Raw genomic sequence first — 24,152 nt, forward strand, 5'->3', positions numbered from 1 at the left:
AATTAAACCACAATAACATCCAAGAATAATAATATATATCCACACTGCAATCAAATTCTTCAATTAGTAATATAATTGCATTTTACTTTATGAACGAGTGGGAGAAGTTACCTAGAAATATCCCTTGCGAGCACTTAGAAACCCACAAAAACTGAAAACCTACCCAAACTTTCCACTTCTTCTTCACACACTAAAAAAGAAATTATCCAGATCTTCAGCAAAGAAAACAACGCTTCACTTTGGATTTAATTACAAATTTTATAGGACATAAAAGTTTCAATGCCTAAAATTACTACCAAAGTACACAGCTCTAATGCCATGAAGATAAAATGTTTCTCTCACACTAAGAGAAAAGAAGAAGCGACACAACATCAAGTTATAGAAATGAAGAGTCTATAGAAAAAGAATAACTTCAACCATGTATTCCTTTTTGAAACAACAAAAGAAGCTACCTGAAGTCACCCTATGCAAACATTGTCTGCAAACCCAGAATGAGAAACCAAAAAAAATTCCCCACATCTCTTGCAAACACTGGAAAACCCATAAATATTCTCCAAATTTCAAACCCTAGAACTGAATTATGTCACACAATTCTCTACATAAACCAAAATTTATGAATTCACCTCGTCACAACCCTCCAATTCATCCACAATGTTATACCATGTATTTTTTTTTCAATATAATGCAATTAAGACCTCACCTGCAACTTGAGAAAAGATCAGCTTTCGTCTGACTGTATTTACTGTCGCTGCAATTCGACATCAAATAAATCTAATGCAATCCTCGTCAAACTTTGTAAAGAAATCTCCAAGTCTTCAAACCCTCAAACGAGATTATGTCACACAATTCTCTATGAATCCAAATTTCTGCATCGATAACTTTTTTCCAACTGTATTTATTGTCTGTAATTCCACACGAAAGAACTTTAATGTAAGCCTCCTCAACCTAAGCGAAATGGTCAATTGTGGTACTGACTGAGTATGAACGAGTCGTGTCATGGCCACAAATTTATGAATGCACAATACCATTTAACAATCAAACACACCAAGCTCTCCCTGTCCACAAGCGTACCAAAACCAAGGAATGTTGTAGTAATATTTCAGACTACACAACCTAATAAAATCCCGTCAATGAAATGCTTTGGGATTTGACCACATCATATGCCATTCCTCAAACTTTGATAGGGTCATGCAGTGACGCACTAATTTGTGCGAATAAATTTATGAAAAAAACTGAATTTAACATTAAGGAAAGCCAAAAATTTCACAGCTACGAACAAACTATTTCCTCCAACCCATCCCTATTTTTCGCGCAGTGACACAATAAGCTACAACAAAGTTGAAGTAACAATTAATGGAGTTTCAACAATAATAACAACTAGCAAAGTTGCAACATCAATAACAACTAGCAGAGTTGTAGCAATGATAACACAAAATTTTCATCAACGTATAAAGGAGTTGTAACAATGATAACATGGGAGAGTTGTAACAATGATAAGATGGGAGTTGCAACAATAATAGAAAAGGATTGCAATAAGGGAAAACTAAAGTCAATGAAGTTGCAACAATAAACCAATGGAGTTGCAACAATGTATGAAAATTTGAGTTACAACAATAGAAAATTACAGCTAAGAAAAAATGCTCAATTTTTCTCCCACGACACTCCTTATTCTTTGTTTTGTTACATTCATCCATAGTTATACATAACTTTCTATTATTATCTTGCCATTTTAAAATGATAAGAAACCAATAATTGCAGTCCCGGTAAACCTTCTTATACAATAAATACAATGAACAAGACAATATTTGATGGTTTTAAGACCAATTTTGCTTAGTATATATATAGGAGACAAAAGGTACAATTATAATAAAATGAGATCATAAAGGGTTATAGTCTACATAACAATATAACAATAGAAATGTAATCACTCAATATGTAAAGCTTAATAAGGGGTTGTTGGGTTAATATGGGGCTTATATGGGGCACCTCCCCTTCAAATAAGTTTTGTCTTCAACACTTAACTATTTGTGGGTGTTTATGGAGGAAACACTCAACTTTCCATGTTGCACCTTCCACTGGTAGGTTCTTCCATTTAATGAGGTACTTGGTAATTGCTTCATTACTCAACTACTTTGTCCTTGTTTCCAAAATTATTTTTCGTTCTACTATTATTGTCCCTTCTTCGTTAATCTCTCATAGAAGGGTTTGGACTAGGATCTTATCACCAATTACCTTCTTTAAGCAAGAAACATGGAAGGTTGGATGTACACATGAAGAGAGAGGCAACTCTAATTTGTAGACTATACTTCCAATCCTTTGCAACACCTTATAAAGTCCATAATATCTCTAAGCTAATTTATTTCCCTTATTTTGTTTCTTGAGGCATATTTGTTTATATGGTTGTAGTCTCACAAAGATACAACCCCCCACTTCAAATTCACTTTTGTTGCAATGTTGATCTACTTGTTGTTTCATCCTATTTGGTTTTATAGCCAAGTTGTATTTAAATAATTTGAGAACCTCTTGTTGGTGTTGTATGTGGTCCTCTACTGTTATAGTCCCTTTGGAAGGTGACGTGATGGAGGAGGAGGATATCTCAACATTGCAAAGATAAGAACTAATTTTTATGAGCTTCGAAGTGAAATAGGGTGTTAGTATATTCCCAAAACACCTTGGGGTGAAAGAATCTGTCAATTGTGTGATACTAAGAGAGTTGAAGGTGAAAATCACTTTCTCTTGGATTGTTCAAATCTTGCTCACATCCATTCTCATTTCCAAAACATTTTCCACACTTCCAATCTTCTTGACTTCTTTAGTCAATAGAACTATAGTGATCTTGGAATACTTCTTTCCCTTCTCTTTGATCATAGAAATAGATATTTAAAAATTCTCAATTAATCTCTTAATTTCTTAAGGCCCAATAGACCTCATTAGTCAAAGTGAATGTTAATTGTCATCTTCATCTTGAATAAGGAAGTGATAAACCCCAAACTCGCAAACAAGAATTATTTCTGCTTCTTGACCAGTGCTAGGAAGAAAATGAACATTGCAAAGATAAGAAATAATTATCACAAGCTTTGAAGTGAAACGAGACATTAGTATATTCCCAAAACACATTGGGATGAAATAATTTGTCAACTGTGTGCTACTAAGAGGGTTGAAGATGAAAACCACTTTTGCTTAGATTTCCTAGCTCTTACTCACTTTCGTTCTCATTTCCAAAACATTTTCCAAACTACCAACCTTCTTGACTTGTTCAATCAATAGAACTATGTGATCTAGGAATGTTTATTTCGCTTATCTTTGATCATATAAATAAAATATTAAAAATCCTCAATTAATCTCTTACTTTCTTAAGGTTCGATAGATAAACGTCAATCATCATCTTCATCTTCATCCTCAATTAAAAATATTCCAACCATTTTTTAAAAGAAATTTTAATAATATTCATTAAAAACAATCAAAAATTTATATTTAAAATATTTAGATTTTAGTTTCAAACTTCTAAGGATTTATTTTTCACTTATTAACACTCTTTACTTAATACAATAAATATTTGCACATAATTTCAATTATAATTATATATAGATACCTTATCTAATAAACAATGCACAAATCATTTTATATAAATGATATAAAATTTAGTTAATTAAATATGTATTTAATTGAATCTTGATGAACTTGGTTTAATACAAAACTATAAATATTAATTATCATACAAAAATACAAGAAATTAAGCTTTATAGAAATATTATATGTTCCATCTTGTGTTAATATAGGTTATTTCCAATATAATATATTGAAGCATTGAACAATTGAAATAATTAGTTTAGTTAGTATACTCTCTTCCATTTTGTGTTATTATATGTTATTTTCAATATAATATATTCAAACCATTTAAGGATAAATATTGAACACTTGAAATAATTAGTTTAGTTAGTATACTCTCTTCCATCTTGTGTTTAAAAGATATCAATCTATACTACTCTATTACTATTTTTATTCATAATTGATTTTGATTATTAATTTTGATTGTTGATTCCATTTTGTTAATAATTTCGGGGTTCATGTCTTCTCTGGACTAAGCAGGCCCTCTAAAAGCTCTTTGTTTCCTTATCTATCTTTTTGTTTATGATCCAACAATGTGTTCCATTAAGTAATATCTATATGCTACTTTCTGGATGGTTTCTACAGAACTCTTATGCTACATTCTCGATAGTTTCTTCAGAACTCTTTTGGGGAATTTGTTTCTCCCTATTCATAATGATTTTGCTTAATATAGCTGAGGATATCCTTAATATAATCTATACCGCTTTTTCTCTCTGAAAAAAAAAAAAAAGATTAATTGGTTTTGATTGTTAAAATGATTAATACTAGATTGGACATTACTAATGTCATTGTCATGAAATAACTTTATAAGTTAGATATTTCTCACACATTAATCTATTATTCATAAAATACAAGCGTCAATCAACTTAGTTTATATAAAAATAAATTATATTGTTATTCTGATTCATGATTTATTTTTATCTTGTAAACTATAAATATAATTATGACTTAAAGGTGTTCCCCTCTGAAAACTTATTTGTATCTTGTAAACTATAAATATAATTATGACTTAAGGAGTCCCCTCTCAAAATATATTTTTATCTTGTAAAATATAAAGATAATTAAGTTGTTTATTTTTCCTAGCGTTTCGCTCCGGATAGTTAATATGTTGCAACCACTCAAATCGAGATATGTAAGCTTAGTTAAGTTTTTGAATGAATTTGGAATCCTCTTCAATTTCATGTAGTTACGCTACTCCATCCAGGAAAATTGTAAGGATACAAATCTATTTTAAAACTTTGGCAAAGCTTACTAGTTGATAACATGCAAAGTATAAAATGTTTGAATATACTTTTGTAAAAATATTCAAATTCATTATTATTTTATATAGTGTTTGTTAATTTTTGGAAAGTTTTAAGGTAAAATAATTTTATAAGATAAAATTTGGGCCAACCATTTTCAATATATATATATATAAAATAAAAAATAAATAAAATAAAAATAGAAAATGAAATTGGCAAAGCTTTTTTTGGAAAAAAATTATAAAATTAACCCACCTACAAATATTAGCCCCAAAATTTTCCCTATACTCCATATGTTGGAGGTTTAATAAATAACCAAATTGAAATGACTTCTGAGCAGTTTCTTAACACCAAGACCTTCAGTCACTGGAGATCACAGATTTCTTCCCAAATTTTTTTCATCTGCACTCTGCCATGCACCATGAGGCCATCCACTTCATTCAAGGTCCTTCAACTACTCTATGGGCTTCGGAATAGTCAACAGGGGTGCAAAAATCTCTAATTCTTGTTGGAATGTTAATTCCAACTGCAGGTGGCGGACGTGGACAATACGGCTGCACCCAAAACCACTGAACAAAACCACAAACCGCCCAGACCATATCGCACCGCCATCCGGGGAAAAGCAGTTTCTGTATGTTTGGCTCCGATGCGATTTGGTGAAGACGCGTGGCTCTCACCTGACATCAGCATCTCTGACATATCGGGAGGTAAAGCTCAGCATTAAACTGCCTTCCGATATCAATCTCCGTCGTCCGATTTGCTTCTTCATCCTCCACCGTTGATTTCTCCAAACATGCATACGGGCAACATTTAATATTTGTGTGGAGTAAAAGTCAAGCTTCGTTGACCGCATGTTCCTTCTGCAAAAGAATTAAACACAAGATAAATGGTGTCATAGAAAGTAGGTAGATATTTATGTTCTTTTATTTACGGCACGTAAAATGTAGTTTTGTTTTCACATATATGTTTTTGCTTTAGTTTTCATATATATAGCAAGAAAAATAAAAAAGCGCTCGTGTGTTGATCATTGTAAAAAGGAACGATGGAGCAGGAAAAAAAAAGAGTGTGCTTTGTATTGTGTTAATTACACATGGGAGGTATGTAAGTGTGAAGCAGTGAAAGAGCAGAGCGCAGCGAAAAACGATGTATTGAACGCACAGCAATGCGAAGAAATTACAAGGAACAGATTGTAATGTTTTTGTGTTGTATTGTAAAAACAGAGGAGTAGCAAAAACCATGTGTGGTTTTGTACAGTAGTGCATGAACAAAAGAAACGAAGTGGAGCGCATGTGTTTTGAGTAAGTTTTTTTTTATAGGTTGGATTTGCATTGAAATGCAAATGATTTTTTGAGACTGTGAATGTAATGTAAAGATTACTGTATGTGTAAAATATTTTTACAGCAGTATGTGTAAAAATAGTTTTACACCAGCAAATGTAAAAATGGGTTTTACTGCAGTAAACCCAGCACAGTAATTTCTCAGGTGAAAACAGAGTTTTGATGGGTGAATGTAAGTTTTGGTAAATCCCTCTCAGCAAAGAGGATGAATGTTGTTTCAGGCTTTATATGTTAATCAATAGAAATATTTTTTTGGCTGTGTAATACTCTGTTATGAGTATATTTGCTTTTAAGAGGTTCCCTGTGTAAAGATCCTGGAACAGTGGAAACAGAGCATAGCCTCTGTGGTGTTAATGTTTGTCTGGTTTTGGTATTTTCCCATCAAAAATACCCAACAGTGGTATTAGAGCTAGTCCAGGCTCTTTGAAGACTCAAAGAAGCTGAAGGAAGGTGTGGTTGCAGTAGTCAAACTTCTCCAACAGTGTGAAGCCTCAGTGAAAAGAGTTAAGGTATTTTTCAAATATTTCCTTTCTGTTACTGTGAAAGGAACAGTGAGTGATTTAAAAGAAAACACAGTCAAGTATTTAAAGCCTAGATAAGAATGGCAAGGTCAAAGAAGAAAACCTCCAAGCCTGCTAAAAGTGTGTCTCCCTCCTCTACTAAAATAGAAGGCAATCCATTTGAATACATTTTATTTGAAACCCCAAAGTTTGATGGAAATTTTGATGTATGGGAAATAATGATGAGGGCTTTCCTAATGTCTGAGGGGATTGAAGTCTGGGAGTCAGTGATTGACGACAGCAAGATGGATAAAGAATCCATGGAGTATGATGCACAAGCAGCAAAACTAATCTTGGATGGGCTGCCTGATTCTATGAAAAAGAATCTAGGAAAATACACATCAGCAAAGGATATATGGGACAGACTGCATGACCTTCATGAAAAGGGAGCACTGACCATGACAATGAATCAAGAAGAAAATTATGAACCCATCATAGAAGCTGAGAATGAGAAGCTTGACCTCATCAAGGTTCAAGTAAGAGAAAGGGATGAAGAGCTTACCAAGCTGAAGAATGAGCTTGACCAATGCAAGAGGAAACATTATGAAGAAGTCATATCCATGACAAATCAGCTGAATGAAGTAAAGAAGCAGGCAGATGCCTTGACAAGTCAACTTGAACAAAGACACAAGAAAGTGAATAAGCTTGTGGAAGAGATTGGACAGTACAAGGTAGAGGTCTCCTCCCTTAAGTCCGAACTACAAGAAGCCAGGAAGCAGGCACAAGAAGCTGAAAAGAAAATGAAGAGTGTTACACAGTAATTTATCATTGCCTTCTTGTCAGTCACCCTGTTGTGCCCAGAATTCAAAATCACTAAGTGCTTGCTCCCTGAACTGGCTTAAAAACCCATTTTTCCAAAGTTTTGTTCATCAGCGCGACTGTTCCTAAAATAACTGCGATGACAGGCGCCTTGTAGTGTATGCTGTGCGCTGCCAGCGCGGAAGAACATCACTTTTCCGCGATGGTCCACAGCGCGCCTTTTCCGTGTTCTTCCGCGCTGACATGACTGTCCCAGTTATTGAGATGCGCCGACAGCGCGGCAGTCTCCTTATAATCCGCGCTGATCCAGTTTGGGCGAATTTGTTCAAACAACCAGCCTTCCAGATCACTCCAGGCTTGGTTGTTAGCTTTGTGAATGTCGACTCCCTTCTATGGCATGTCTGTTCGACCCTTTCCAACAACTCCCCTTGAAGATAAGCTCATCCTTCCACCTTTTGAGGAGACCCCTTCTCCTATATAAACTCTCACCATTACCATGGGCAGCTAGTTTTTGGATAGTTAGACATAGCTTGGATTGTGCAGAGCTTGTAGTGCTCAGATTGCTGCTATAGGTTTGGTGTGCTAGGTGTGGAAGTGATTGATTGCTTAGGGAAGGTTGTTTTATGCTACTTGGGTGAGAGAGAGAGTTGTTTGTCTTGGGAGAATCATCCTCAAAGGTGAATGCTTGAGATACATGCTGACTGGCCCCTCCTGAGAAGGTTACCGACGTCAGAACATTTGGTTGTACTCTTCTCTATTCTGATTTATAATAGATGACTGTTATTATTGTTCCATTCTCATTTGTCTATGCAATGGTTAAACGTGAATTACATCTTTTCTGACTGATATATGGTTGCTTTTACTAGATTTCACGCTTGCGTTTGTTTCCTCTTCGTGTGTGCAGGTATCTATTCGCGGAGATCGCGAAGGATTGTGACCAGCTGAAGCGAAGGAGCGAAGGCAACATCCCTTCGTCAAACGACAGCGTAGGAATCCAAGTAGGTGCTCTTTACCTCTTGTTTAATTGCAATTAGGAACATGCATAGCAGCATTGTGTGATTGTTGCTAGACCCCTGCTGGGCTAGTAGGGATCGCCTCTATCCGTAGAGTGGATTTACCTCTCCAACAATTTGGCGACTCCGCTGGGGATCAGCCTTTTTGTCTCTTGAGTCCATCTTTGTGTTTGAATTTGATTGCTCTCTTTTTGAAATTGGGGATTAATTATCAGTCTTTTGCGTTTCCTGGGTTGATCTGGGAGATACCCCTGTTTGATTGAAAGATTGGCTGTTTTGATTTGGGAGTTATGATTTTCCTGTCACTATTTTTGAGCTCCATCGCGGATTTAATTTTAACAGTCGCGCTGACATCGCGCTCACCCTTTTGCAACATCTTGTTCATCGTGTAAATACGCCTAACAGTCGCGACGATCCTGGAAAATCGGATCAGCGCGGAAAAGACGTGTATAGTCGCGATGTCAGCGCCACTTGCTAGCTTTCTACCCGCGCTGACCTTGGGTTTCTAGCTTAATTCCGTGATGACTGTGTTTTTCTGAGATCAGCTCCGTTTTTTGGGAAAAAGTCGCGCTGACAGCTCGGGTGGTCTGTGTAAAAGTTGCGCTGACATGGGTTTTTAGTGTAAAACTTGCGCTGACTCCTGAAAAGTTGTTTTTATAACTTTATCTCCTGAATTCATCAACCTTTATTATCCCCTCTGGTTTCTTGTCCCTCATTAGCTTGTTTTGATTGCTTTTTGGTTAAGGGATGCTCTCTCTTTGATTTCATTCGAGTGACTCTTGTGTTTTTAGACCATGTGACCTAGCCCTTTAGAAGTTTCATCGAGAAACCGTTTGCTTGGGTTACTTGTCTATTCAACATTCATCCACAACCCTCTTATTGATTTGCTTGAGGCTTTTTCACTGCTTGTTGCTGGTTGATTTTTAGTGTTGATTATTGAACCACCTTTTTTATGATTGATTTGATTTCTTCACTACCAAGCATAGATTACGATTGTTTGGATCGATCAGTTCACATTCGCTTCCTCCTTGCTTGTCTTGCCGAGCTTAGATCACATAGCTCGTGCGGAACTTAGTTTTCCTTTTGATTTGGAAGCCTTCGTTGGATGTTTTGGGAACTTTGTGTTCTTTCATTAAGTGATTTTCTTGGTGTTCCGGTTCCTCCAAATTAATTTAGATGCTTTGTGCCATTGGAAGAAAATCAAACTAGTAGCTTTGCTTTGATAATTGAAAAGGAAAAGAACATTTCGTTGATTTGCATTTTCAAAAGAAAAAGTTTCCTTTCCTTGCTTTTAGCTGCATTAGGTTGCTTGTTTGCTTGTACTTATTTTGTTTGATTAAAAATTCCTTGCCCTCCCGTAGCTAGAATTCATCGAAAAAAACGAAATTCTTTGGCATATAGATTGCATCTAGGTAATTGTGAGCGAACATACGATAGAGCTTGAAATCGAAACTTAATCTCAAGATCAACTGTAAAATGAACCAAATGAATCTAAAAACGCATTGGAACTAAACGCAAATATCTAGAGGTCTAGGTTAGAGACGTGTTCCAGCGTCTTTAAACATAGTCACTGTTGTTTCACATTAGGTTGGGTGATTCCTCCTTCTGTGACTCGATAGTGGTCTAACACGGACTGCGCTCCCACGTACCGTTGCGTATATAGGGAGACCCCACTAGGCTTTTATCCTTTATCCATAGGAAGCCGAGTCGGCCGCCCTACGATTCGCAATGCAGTGAACACAGCATTCACGAAGATCGACCACCCGTACCCTAAAAAGTATTCTGTGGTTTTGCGAAAAGTTTGGCACACCCTCTACCTAGAGTTCCAGAGCAGTCACTTTTGATCCTTTTCGGACTCCCTAAATGAAAAGGTGCCTGTGAGCGTCTTGTCACTTCGTGCTCATTAAACATTCGAAGGAGACTGGAGTCATCTTTTCGTCCTTTTCTCGACTCCTGAAACATGAAAAGGTCAAGTTTGGTTCTTGTGTCTTAAAATTAATTTGGCCACGATAACATCATCCAGTTAGATCTTGTGTGCGTTAGCTTGAGTAGGTTTCGTTTTCATTTTTCTATGGCAACTTTTCCAGGATTCACTAACCCAGGTTCCCCTTCTGATGGGAATCCAGGACAATTTCCTCCTCTTGGGAATGTTGGTGCTCCCTATATGGCGACGTTGTCCCTACCAGGGTTAACTGTCGGGTTGCCTGTGTGGTTGTTTTCAACCTCTTTGGTCTCTACCGTATCGGCTGTTAGTCCATCAGTCCCCCCACCTGAACAACACCATGTTGATTCTAAGGTGGATCTCTCCCCTTCGACGCCTACTTCTATGTCTTCCTCTTGTACTTCGCCTGGTGAAACTCTCGATGTGCGTAACCAGGTGGCTAAGAAGAAGAAGAAGAAGACCAAGAGGAAGAAGTCTCATCAGGGAAAGCCTACACACACAGTCCCCCTCTGAAGTCCAGCTATCCACTCCAGTACACCTGAAGTCGGGTCACCTTCTACTCTTCCGCGGAAGGTTAAGTTTCCTTGTCGACTATGCAAGGAGGATCATCTCCTTCGTGATTGCCCTGGCATTCCCAAGGTATTAGAAGTTTGGTCTCACGATCCGGCCCACCCTCCATCGTCCACTGATGATCATGGTGATGCTACCTCATCAGTTGGGAATGGTAAGGAGAAAGGGAAGCTTCGAATCCCCTGCCGACTTTGTGAAGGCAAACATCCCCTTCACCTTTGTCCACTCATGGATAAAGCCTCTGCTGTGTTGGAAAGTCTTGTTGCTCCTACGAATCCACTTCCCGCTGGTTATCAACGTCTTTCTACAACTGTAGATCGCACCCCTGCCGACAAAGAGATTGCTTCAGATTCCTCTCTTGTCCAGGCACCTCTTCCCGAACCTGGCTGTTCCCAGCCTGTTCCAGACCCGCCGTTGGTCGGAAAGGGTGTTGATTCGAGTTCATCTCCTCTCAACCACTCTGTCTCGGAAGAGCAAAGTTCTCACGTTCTTCTCGTCTCCTCAGATTCTCCTGAGTTTGATAAAGGTTCTCCTGAAACCTCTCCAGAGAATTTAGATTCGGTTCTTTCCGAGCAGGGGGGCAACCATATGGTTCCCCCACCAAATAGTTCGGTCATCTCCTTTGATTGGAGTCGTTTGACTGCCCCTCCCCTTCCGTCCCATGTGCCTTTCTGGGTCACCGCCTATGCTTGCAATAAGGCGCTGCCCGGCACTGTGTTAGACGAAGGAGCATCGGTTAGTCTCATGCCCGTTACTACTTGGCGAGCTTTGGGTTCCCCATCGCTTGTACCTGTCGCGCCGCATCTCACCGCGTTTGATGGAGGAACAAGTCAGCCATTAGGGATCCTCCCGAAGTTTCCTATTACTTTGGGGGGCAAGACTGTCTATATAGACGTCTCAGTTACCCAAGGTTCTTTAGACTTCAGTCTTCTCCTTGGTCGTGATTATGTGTATGCCATGGGAGCCCTTGTTTCTTCACTTTTCCGTGTGGTTTGTTTTCCACACGATGGAAGAATCGTGAAGTTCGATCAATTATCGTTCGTTCGTCCACAAGCCCCTCTGGCGCACTCGTCCTTCCCTCCCGGCTTTCATCCACAAGTTGCATCTGCCTCGCCGCAAATCAACTATGTGGCCACCTACCCCGTGCCCGTACCCAGTAATGACACCATCGTGCATAGTGTCCTGGGGGCATTAGGTCCTGATTTCCAAGATGTCGGCCTTTCCTCCGGAGCCACTTTCTTGGAAGCCCCGACTTCCTATTCATTATGATGAAGTTCGGGCGGAGCATAGTTCACTTTCCTATGTCAAGCTCCCTAAAAAATGAAATTAGGTCTGGATGGAGCATAGTTCTTTTCCGGTGTCAAGCTCCTTAAAAAATGAAACTGGGTCTGGTCGGAGCATAGTTCGCTTTCCTGTGTCAAGCTCCTTAAAAAATGCAACTAGGTGTTCGAGCATAGTTCCTGATCTTGTGTCAAGCTCGTTAAAAAATGAAACACGGGTTATGAGGATAGTTCTTTTACTGTGTCAACCTCATTAAAAAATGAAACACCTCCCTTTCCAGATCGAGTCTTTTGATTAAGATCTCGTAAAATACAAGTCGAGTCTTTCATCGATCTCGAGAGTGAACCTTCATTCCATCCACTTTGTTGAATGCAATGAAGCTTGGGGGGCATGTACCTCGATTTGCATTATTATGTTGGGTGCATGCGAACTTATAACAAGCATAGTTTGTCGTTTCAAGCTTGTGTAAACATGAAACCGAATCCAAGCAAAGTTCTCCACGGTTCAAGCTTGTGTAAAAATGAACCCATACCTGATTTACATCTCGTGATTGCCTTTTATCTGCTAATTTCTGTTAGATGAACCTTGGTTGTTTCATTCCATTGCTACCATCTCTTTGGCCGATCATATGCTCTCACTTGGTTGTTTATCCTTTCCTGAGGAACCGCAGCGATGAGTGGTTTTATTAGCCAGCCTCTTAACCATTACATGTTTTGAACAGTTCCACCATTGCCGGAACCAGTTGCTACCCTTTATACCACTCGTTCCTCTAGGGTGAGTCACCTTTAAGCTCTTTTCTGACTCATAAAATATGAAAAGATTGTCGAGTATTTTTCCCTTTTTGACTCGTTAAAGAGAATAAAAATGGAGGTCTGCTTTCAGCTCTTTTCTGACCGTTTAAAGATGAAAAGATTGCCGAGTCCCCCTCTCGACTCATTAACGGAACGAGAGGCGGTCACTTTTAAAGCTCTTTTTTCAACCGTTTAAACTAAAAAGATTGCCGGGTGTTTGTCGTTTCGCACTCGTTGTTGGCTCCAAAACGACGTACTTCCGACTGCTTTTTTAATTTTTCGGGTCGAAGTTACTATTTACGAAAAGTACTCCTCGATCGAAATGGTCGGGCGGTTCTTTCGAGCATTGTTTTATACTTTTTCGGGCTCGAGAGACACAAATTTACGAAAAAAGGACCCCCCCTGGAGTCTCCTTTTCCGCTGTCTTTTCAGACTCTCTAAATAAGAAAAGACGCCGAGTTTTTCCTTTGTCAGGCTCGTTAAACACTTGATGACATCGGACATAGTCGAAATGACACTCTTCAAGCATATGCTATCCCCATCAAGCTTGTCACCCAAAAATAATCGGGGTACCTGCCAGAAATGGTGGGGAAAATGGAACTGTAATCATAGTCCTGTCGGCAGTATGTCGCTCTTGAACATGGCACTCTTCTGCTTCGTGTCTGGGTGGGACCATCTCATCTTGTTTTTCACTGGCCTCCTTTGGTTTGGGTTATCTTATTCGACCTCTCATCTGCCCATTGCCATTATTACTATACCCTCTGCTCATTTGATGTCAAATACTGCCAAACCCGCTACAGTGCCGTCCACATGTTCAAGAGAAGTTGTCCTCTGCCACAATGCACCCTCGTTCGCTATCTCACACAAACTATTGTACCTCTGTCTCGCGTCGATGATGTGGGAGACATCATGGCCCACCTTCGCTCAGGGTCCTTTCTCGTCGACTCCAACTCATTATCTGGGAGAGTGACTTAGAGACTCCTTTCAGGTGCCTTGGAGCCTGCATGCCTCAATGGCAGGTTCTTCGTGTTCGATGCAAGGCTTACATCATTGGCCTTCGATCGAATGATTCTGTGGGTGTTCGACACCAACTCATTGATTCACACACCACGGATTGTACCTATAGTACCTTGAGGACCATTGTCATTATTGGTGGTACCTCTCACGTATGTTAACAGTTTTCATCATTCACTGGTAATCAGACGATGTTCACGCATGTTTGACTTCAACTCCTGTATTCACATGCTTGGACTTGTACTTTGTTCGGGTCGAGATGGAGCACAAGACCCTGGATCCTTGCTTGTTATGGTCCAGGCTGCGAATTGTGGATGATCATTACATGACTCAATGATGGATGGCTGCGCCCATACCTGAGTCTTCATGGATGGCTGCGACCATACCTTATCAGTTTTTGGTCTCCTTGGCTGGGTGGCTGCGTCCATTCCACAGACCATTCTCGCATGTCTTTTGGATGGCTGCGCCCATGCCTAGACTGCATGTACTTGATCGTCAGAGATTTTCGGTCCTTCTTGGTGGTGTTCCAGTTCGGCGTGTGTTGTAAAGCATTTCACCCCTCCCACTCTCTCGGTCTTCATGCTTTAGGGGGCATCCGTTACACAGTAATTTATCACTGCCTTCCTGTCAGTCACCCTGTTGTGCCCAGAATTCACAATCACTAAGTGATTGCTCCCTGAACTGGCTTAAAAACCCATTTTTCCAAAGTTTTGTTCATCAGCGCGACTGTTCCTAAAATAACCGCGATGACAGGCGCCTTGTAGTGTATGTTGTGCGCTGCCAGCGCGGAAGAACATCACTTTTCCGCGATGGTCCACAGCGCGCCTTTTCCGTGTTCTTCCGCGCTGACATGACTATCCCAGTTATTGAGATGCGCCGACAGCGTGGCAATCTCCTTATAATCCGCGCTGATCCAGTTTGGGCGAATTTGTTCAAACAACCAGCCTTCCAGATCACTCCAGGCTTGGTTGTTAGCTTTGTGAATGTCGACTCCCTTCTATGGCATGTCTGTTCAACCCTTTCCAACAACTCCCCTTGAAGATAAGCTCAGCCTTCCACCTTTTGAGGAGACCCCTTCTCCTATATAAACTCTCACCATTACCATGGGCAGCTAGTTTTTGGATAGTTAGACATAGCTTGGATTGTGCAGAGCTTGTAGTGCTCAGATTGATGCTATAGGTTTGGTGTGCTAGGTGGAAGTGATTGATTGCTTAGGGAAGGTTGTTTTATGCTACTTGGGTGAGAGAGAGAGTTGTTTGTCTTGGGAGAATCATCCTCAAAGGTGAATGCTTGAGATACATGCTGACTGGCCCCTCCTGAGAAGGTTACCGACGTCAGAACATTTGGTTGTACTCTTCTCTATTCTGATTTATAATAGATGACTGTTATTATTGTTCCATTCTCATTTGTCTATGCAATGGTTAAACGTGAATTACATCTTTTCTGACTGATGTATGGTTGCTTTTACTAGATTTCACGCTTGCGTTTGTTTCCTCTTCGTGTGTGCAGGTATCTATTCGCGGAGATCGCGAAGGATTGTGACCAGCTGAAGCGAAGGAGCGAAGGCAACATCCCTTCGTCAAACGACAGCGCAGGAATCCAAGTAGGTGCTCTTTACCTCTTGTTTAATTGCAATTAGGAACATGCGTAGCAGCATTGTGTGATTGTTGCTAGACCCCTGCTGGGCTAGTAGGGATCGCCTCTATCCGTAGAGGGGATTTACCTCTCCAACAAAGAGCAGTCAAGCAAAAGATGAAGAAATCTCCAAAATGAAGACATACATCATGTCTCTTAAAGTAGCAGCAGCTGAAGCTACTTGTAGCAAAGAAGAAACTGAGGAACAACTTGCAAAGAAAAATAATGAGTGTGAAAGATTGGAAGAAGAGATTGTCCTCCTCAGGAAGAAGGTTGAAGGGATGAACAAGATCATGAAGAGCTCTCAAGCTCTAGATGACATGCTCAGCTATCACAGATCTCCATTTGATAAATCAGGACTTGGGTATGTAGGTGAACCCTCAAACAAGGATGAGGATGCTTTAAGCAAAGGAGATGTGAAGAAACCAGAAAGAGATGGTGATGCTCCTAGTTCCAGCAAAGGCAAGGAGAAAAATGAAGGCTGCAATAGAAGAGATCCTGCTCCAAGTAGAAAACCAGCTCCAAGAAGAAATGTAGTTGATGGCAAAGAGGCAAGATGCAATGGTCATCAACAAAGGATCTCAAGGCAGAAAGGCTTCAGAAGTACATCAAGGAAACCTCCATATCACAGGTACCAAAGTTCATTTTTTGGTTATTGTTATGCTTGTTCAAACTTTGGTCATATGGCAAAAGACTGTAGAGCATTTCATGGAGATAGATGTTGTGGTCCCCGACAATCTCCAAGAAATAATTTCACAAGAAGAAATCATGAATTCTTATTCATGAATAAAGTTGAATGCTTCAAGTGTCATAACATTGGGCATATGGCATGAGATTGTAACTTGACATGGACTCTTACACAAGCTAGACCCATGCAAAAGAAGAAAGTTACACAAGTATGGAGAAGAAAAGAAATACAGTGTGAAAGCCCCTTAAGCAACGCAGCTGATCTAAGTTTGTTTTGAGAAAACTTACCAAAAGAAGACAAGCACACATTAAAGGGGAGCTTGTAATTTTTGTTTGCTGAACTGTATTAACAGTGATTTGTTCATGGAGGATGTATTGTAGCGCAGCAGTTGCAAATGAAATCTTTGTTAATCCCTCTAAAAGGTAATAAGCAGCAGTGATGAAATCAACAATGTTTTTGCTTTGTGTTTATGCAATATGCACAGAAATGCATAAAGAAGAAAAGATGGCAGTGCTGAAATGTAAAGAGCAGCGGCGAGATAAGAGAAAAATGCAAAGCATGGAAACCCTCACAGCAGTGGGAAGATAGAACACAAAACAGCAGTTTGGAAAAAAAAATTGGAGCACATGGATTAGAATGAACAGCAGTTTAATTTTTTTTTGTGGTGCACATGCATTGAAATGCATAGCAATGGAATGTAGTTTTCCTTTTATGTAAAGTGAGAGAATATACTCACAACAGAGTGAGTATAATACACAGCAGATGGAAATGTTTTGTATTGGGAATGAAAATGCAAAGCAGTGAGAAGAAAATGAGAAGAAGGCAAAACGCAGCAGAGCGTAAATGCCCAGTGGCTGAGAATGCAATGAAATTTTTCACACAGCAATGAAAAATGTAATATTTTTTTTGTATGCAATGCAACATGCACAGAAATGCCTAAATAAAACAGGGGCAGCGTATATTTTTAATGCACATGGGATGAATGAGAATGTGTATGGCAGCAGAAAAATGAAAGGAATTGCACAACAGTGCATTGTGTAAATAAAAAAAATGAATGAAGACTAAGATTGTGTGAAGCAAGGGTGTAAAAAGAAAAGGCAGCAGCCCGTGTTAATTTTTTTGTTGTGTGGAGAATGAAGCGCAAAACAGCGTAAGGATGATTTCTCTCTATGTGCAAGTAATGGAGAGTAAAGAGTTAGTGTATGGGCACACAACAATATGATGAAACAAAAGGCAGCCATAGTGCAAATTGCAGAGGCAACGCAGCAGCGAATAAAAACCCAGGGATGACAGTCTATGGTTATGGGTATGGACAGCAGTGAATATGAAAAATGCAGCAGCAAGAAGTTATGGACAGCAGCATGATGGCAAGAACGAGAAGCACACAGCAATGCAAATGTGAAAAATGCAACAGCAAGAAGTTTTGAACAGCAGCACATGCAAAAGAAATTTTTCTTACAACAGTAAAGGTAAATGTCATGAATTTGTTGTTCATTGAATTGATATGCAATATATGCAACAACAGTGAGTGCAAGAAATGTTTACACACAGCAGTGTAAATTTGTAAATTGGGACAGTGTAATTGTTCCAAGAAAGACAGAGTATTTTGTCTTTGAAAAGTGCAGAAGCAGTGCAAGTGTAGACACAACAGTCTGGGATAGACACAGTAAAGAAGATGGCACAACATTGAAGCAGAGAATATGCATCAGCATAAGAGAACATTGTAATGAGTTTGCACACACAGCAGTGCAATGATTGTTTGTTTTTGAAACTGCATGCAAAGCAGTGTCTGTTTGTAATCCCTCTGTTAATGAGGAAGGTGCTTTTCAGCACAGTCATTTGGTGAAACCCTCTATGAAAGAGGAAGATGCTTTTCAGCATAGTGTGGTAAATCCCTCTATCAAGAGGATGATGTTTTTCAGCATAGTCACAGGTGAATCCCTCTGTCATGAGGAAGGTGCTCTTAAGCACAGTTTCAGGATAATCCCTCTATTAAGAGGAAGACAACTTTGTTTGTTTATGAACTGCATCAGAAGCAGTTGGTGAATCCCTCCATGTGAGGAAGTGCTTGGGTAAGATTGAATGCCCAGCAGTTGAAATTAAAGGGGAGTGTTGGAATGTTAATTCCAACTGCAGGTGGCGGACGTGGACAATACGGCTGCACCCAAAACCACCGAACAAAACCACAAACCGCCCAGACCATATCACACCGCCATCCGGGGAAAAGAAGTTTCCGTATGTTTGGCTCCGATGTGATTTGGTGAAGACGCGTGGCTCTCACCTGACATCAGCATCTCTGACATATCGGGAGGTAAAGCTCAGCATTAAACTGCCTTCCGATATCAATCTCCGCCGTCCGATTTGCTTCTTCATCCTCCACCGTCGATTGCTCCAAACCTGCATACGGGCAACATTTAATATTTGCGTGGAGTAAAAGTCAAGCTTCGTTGACCGCATGTCCCTTCTGCAAAAGAATTAAACACAAGATAAATGGTGTCGTAGAAAGTAGGTAGATATTTATGTTCTTTCATTTACGGCACGTAAAATGTAGTTTTGTTTTCACATATATGTTTTTGCTTTAGTTTTCATATATATAGCAAGAAAAATAAAAAAGCGCTCGTGTGTTGATCATTGTAAAAAGGAACGATGGAGCAGTAAAAAAAAAGAGTGTGCTCTGTATTGTGTTAATTACACATGGGAGGTATGTAAGTGTGAAGCAGTGAAAGAGCAGAGCGCAGCGAAAAACGATGTATTGAACGCACAGCGGTGCGAAGAAATTACAAGGAACAGATTGTAATGTTTTTGTGTTGTATTGTAAAAACAGAGGAGTAACAAAAACCATGTGTGGTTTTGCACAGTAGTGCATGAAGAAAAGAAACGAAGTGGAGCGCATGTGTTTTGAGTAAGTTTTTTTTTATAGGTTGGATTTGCATTGAAATGCAAATGAAAAGAGCGCTGAGGTATTTTTTGAGATTGTGAATGTAATGTAAAGATTACTGTATGTGTAAAATATTTTTACAGCAGTATGTGTAAAAATAGTTTTACACGAGTAAATGTAAAAATGGGTTTTACTGCAGTAAACCCAGCACAGTAATTTCTCAGGTGAAAACAGAGTTTTGATGGGTGAATGTAAGTTTTGGTAAATCCCTCTCAACAAAGAGGATGAATGTTGTTTCAGGATTTATATGTTAATCAATAGAAATACTTTTTTGGCTGTGTAATACTCTGTTATGAGTAAATTTTCTTTTAAGAGGTTCCCTGTGTAAAGATCCTGGAATAGTGGAAACAGAGCATAGCCTCTGTGGTGTTAATGTTTGTCTGGTTTTGGTATTTTCCCATCAAAAATACCCAACAATTCCCGCAGTTGCAAAGGTGCCTGCAAAATGCTTACTTTAGAAGAGATTATATATATTATGAAGGTCCCTGCTTGCAAAATGCTTACTTCAAGAAAATATTTTATATATAAAGATGTTTTATAATACCATGAAAATGATATGAGAATTTGTTGTAAATGTAGATGATGTTTTTTTTTTAATTCTTGTCTTGCCAGTTTTTTTTTTGGGTAATGATAAACAAAAAAATCCATATGTATATGTGAAAAATGTTAGATTCATCCAATACTCAGCGGTGTACCATGAACACTAATAACAAGTAATTACTCAGTAGCGAATTGCTATTTACCAACAAATTCCTATTTAACTGTTATTCATCTTGCCAAAATGTTTTTAATTCACTCCTCGCAACTTGAAGAACCCTTAAATTTTTCATTGGATTTGAAGAAGGCAATGAAGAGATGGGACACTTATTACAGCGGAGCCATAAGGGATTTGGGAATTCCGCCCTCTTCTAAACACCATCCAAGAGAACACCATTACAAGCAGCTTCTAAGAATCTATCCACCAGAGATTCAAATCCTGGGAGCGGATAGGGTTGGTTGAAGGCATGGGAGCAGAAAAGCTCCCGGGAGTGTTGTGTGTTCAGTCCAGTTAGCCTATAAATTGATGATTTTTCAACTGTTGAGCTTCTGAGAACATGCTTATCTCTAGATGTAATCAATATTAAGGTACCTGAGCGGAGATCATGAATTTGAACATGCAGAAGTGCATCAACCTGATTCACATCGTCTACGTCATCCAAGATTACCAAGGCATTGGAAGATTTGAGAGGGTCTATGAGCATCGCTTTACCTTCATCAATGTTGTCTACTAGTTGATCCAATCCAGTCAAGCTATTAAGAAGCTTTCTCTGCAATAGATTTAAAGAACCTTTGGCAGCATGATCTCTCACGTCAGATAAGAAGCAAGATGTTTCATAATCTGAATTCTTTCTATTGAAGAATTGTTTTGCCAACATTGTTTTTTCTGCACCACCTAACCCCACGATTCCCAAGATCTGAGGTTTCCTGCTTTGCCCCAGTTGCTGCAACAGCATTGTATCTTCAAAATGTTTGAGCATGTCATGTAAACCTGTTGGATATTTTGCAATGTACAAGTCTCGCTTTTTCACCATTTTGGACACAGACGTTCAACCACATTAGCTCGTCAGTTATTCAAAAGAAAATAAATAGAAGCAATGCTAGGAAAACCTGCATGGTCTGACCATCATGGCGTTACCTGGAAAAGTGATCATTCGTGGCAATTGAAGGCAGGTCCAAATGGTGGCCTCGCTCTCTCAATCATATTCATAAGCCACGTCCAATGAATCAGCGTTGGAGTAGCCTGCATGGTTTGCCCATCGTGGCACTGCTTAGAAAAGGGACCATCTGTGGCAATGGAAGGCAGCTCCAAATGATGGCCCTTCTCTGTCTCCACAGAGAATGAGCGCTGGGAAGGCTGCATGGTGTTACCATCATGGCATTGCCAGAGAAGGCATCAATCATGGCAACTGGGGCAGCCCCAATTGGTGGCCACACAAACCTTGACTAAATGTTTTTATTTCCTATTTTTTAACTTTTTAATTTAGTTAAATGAGGAAAGTAGAACAGGAATATATAGCCCCATATAAGTTCAAAATTTAATGATATAGTTCAATTTAATTTATAAAAAAAATCTCATGACATTAAAAGGGAAAAAAATAAAAATTGATGGATAAATTGAAACGTATAATACCACTCACTAATTAAATAGAAGTTAGACTTACAAAGTCATAAGAACATGCGTAAATTAAATCTCACATAACTTTAATGCCATGTTTTCAAATTTTCCATGTTACTAATGCTATAATTTCAGATTCTGGTTAGAAGCGAGGAGCTTAGTCCCTCCTAGCTTTTAAAACAAACAAAGGATATAATTTTATGATATTTATAAATTATTTTAAAATTATAAAACTAGGTTATTTTGAGGGATTGGAGTGGGTATATCAAGTCAATTTACAAATATACTTGTAATTTAAAAGCTTACAAATATTTATAGGCACAAAATCAAAATCATTAAAGTTAAGCTTATAAATATTTACACCATAAGGTGTTCACCTCTGAAAAGCACTCTCCTAACTGCCTTTGTGTCATAATTTGTGCCATTCGATATTTTGTTAGACGATTAGGTTATGATTATCCATTGATTTGAATTGGATGACGGTTGCTACTCAGTCCCAAGTCCATCCATTTCGCAACCGCTTTCCCAACCACACAAACGACTCTAGCTTGTGTCCATGTCAGGATCTCAACTACGCGTGATAATCTTGGAAGTTGCACCAGTCATCATGAATACTCTTTATCGAACCACAATCCAGTTTGAGTAACTTGAAACTCGAAATTTCCATTGTGGTTGTGTACATTTTTGCAAAGCATTTATTTCTCATAGTCTTAGTAGCACCAAAATTGGGGCTACCCATTTTAATTTTGTGTGTGCCTTTATAAATATAGAATCTGCATAATACAATGTAATATGGCTAACTAAATTGCCCTCATTTCATGAGAATCCTGTGATTGATATAATTGCAGACTCTGAATTATACATTGTTCAATTGTTCAAAATAGGTTGAAATGCCTTGGGTACATTTATCAATTGCATGGATTGAAAAAATTTCTTGATAGAGTTGGAGGTTTGAATTTCCAGCAAATTAGATGACAAAATATTCAACACAATTTCTAGAAAAGATGGCAAGAAGCAGGGCACTTTAGATACAGCTTAGCCTATGCCCCATAAGGCAACCTTGCTTAGAGTGCTCTTGCATAGTTGAACAATCTTGATGGGTTATCTACTTAGACAATCTATATGAAGTACTTTGAGTAATAAATCTTTGCAAAACCATAACCTTTGAGAGGGTGTGTGCCAGGTGAGGCTTATAGGATTTAGTGTCGTAAATGTTGGGAGATTTGGCGATTCATATGTGTCCTCTACCTCCATGCACAATAGTTGGTTGAAGTTTCCAAAATGTTTCTCTTCAAATGGATTTCCAAGCAGCCTTGTGCAATCCCTTGGAGGGGGCCTCTATACAGAGTTAGGATTCCATCTGGTGAGTTTGCCCAATCTAAAGGTAACAGTGACAAACAACAATTTTTGTGAGTTATTTACTCTAAATTGAATTGTGTTGCCTATTTACCAATTTTGTTTATAAATGATGATAGAAATATAATTTCTTACACCTTTCGAACTTTAGGGACTCCATGAAATATTTCCCATGTCCAAATCTGAAAAAATTTCAGCGTTTTTTCCCTTGACTAATATCATCATTGCCTTGTATACACAATAATTTTGCAGAGCACAACATTGCAGTTTGAAAAAATAGTATGTAGTGTTTCAACACAAATATGAAAACAACAAAGGATGTGTAAACCATTTAATAAGAAACTATGGAATGTGCAACCCATAACTTTAGAGTGTAAATTTGATGGCACATAAGAAAGCAATGCAAATCAAATGAACATTTTTTTAATACATGCATAAGAAGCCATTGATCACTTGCATACAAAGATGGATTTGTTGCACCTCCATAAATATTTTTTTACTTTATATTTCATTCTTCTCCATTGGTTAGGCAGGGGACAAGAACCCTATATGTCATCGATATTGCTTGTTATTGGTATCATGAGGATAATATTCTTCTATGTATCGTAATACAATGGGAATGTAGTTGTTGATGAGGACTTTCCACATATGATATAGTCTACTATGCATGAACAAAATATATCTTGCTTGTAAAAGATTTATAATAGTGCCAATTCCATGATTAATAAGTTCAATTTTTACTACATAATAGATTTGAGCTTACATTATGTGTAGAGAATGGGATGTGCTTAAAGGAAGAGAAGATATTTAAAGAGAAGAAACAATGAATATGTTATGCAGCATCTTGAGCAACTTGTGCTTGAATCCTAAGTATTGTGGCATGCAAAATAGACCAAATCCATTATCTGAAGATCATCAAGTCCAGTTGGGATCTAAATCCATCATGTAATATTCAAGGTTTTTCTTTGTTGTTTTTTATATGATCACCATAGGCGTAATCACAGAGAATGCATTTGATTTTGAAGTTGAAATTTTTCAAGGATTTGAGGTTTTGTAACTCTTAAATTTGGGTGCAATAAGTGCTACAACATATAACAAGTGTGATTTTTCTTCTTCTTCTTGATCCTCTTACTCAGAACCGGCTCATCCTTCAGCGTCCTATGACCCCCAGAACCTATGGTTAATCAATAATTCATAAAAAGGATATCCCCTTAAAATCCATAGTGAGTGCTAATGGAGCCCCCACTCATGCACTCTCTCACT

At 38.6% G+C, this 24,152-nt stretch overlaps 1 protein-coding gene across 1 annotated transcript; it reads right to left on the reverse strand.

Moving 5' to 3' along the window:
• Positions 1 to 18,727: 18,727 nt before the first annotated feature.
• On the reverse strand, positions 18,728 to 20,949 carry LOC149213305 (disease resistance protein Roq1-like). Its single transcript, XM_089388970.1, has 2 exons — positions 20,508 to 20,949; positions 18,728 to 18,837 (listed from the first exon to the last, which is right to left on the reverse strand). Exons 1-2 carry the CDS (start codon positions 20,947 to 20,949, stop codon positions 18,728 to 18,730), a joined length of 552 nt encoding a protein of 183 aa, XP_089245096.1.
• Between the last annotated feature and the right edge of the window lie 3,203 nt (positions 20,950 to 24,152).

Source organism: Pinus tabuliformis, chromosome 1_1 (assembly GCF_031772625.1).
Source record: "Pinus tabuliformis cultivar Carrire ecotype Pingquan chromosome 1_1, CPIR1, whole genome shotgun sequence".
In the NCBI taxonomy this organism is placed as follows: Eukaryota; Viridiplantae; Streptophyta; class Pinopsida; order Pinales; family Pinaceae; genus Pinus; species Pinus tabuliformis.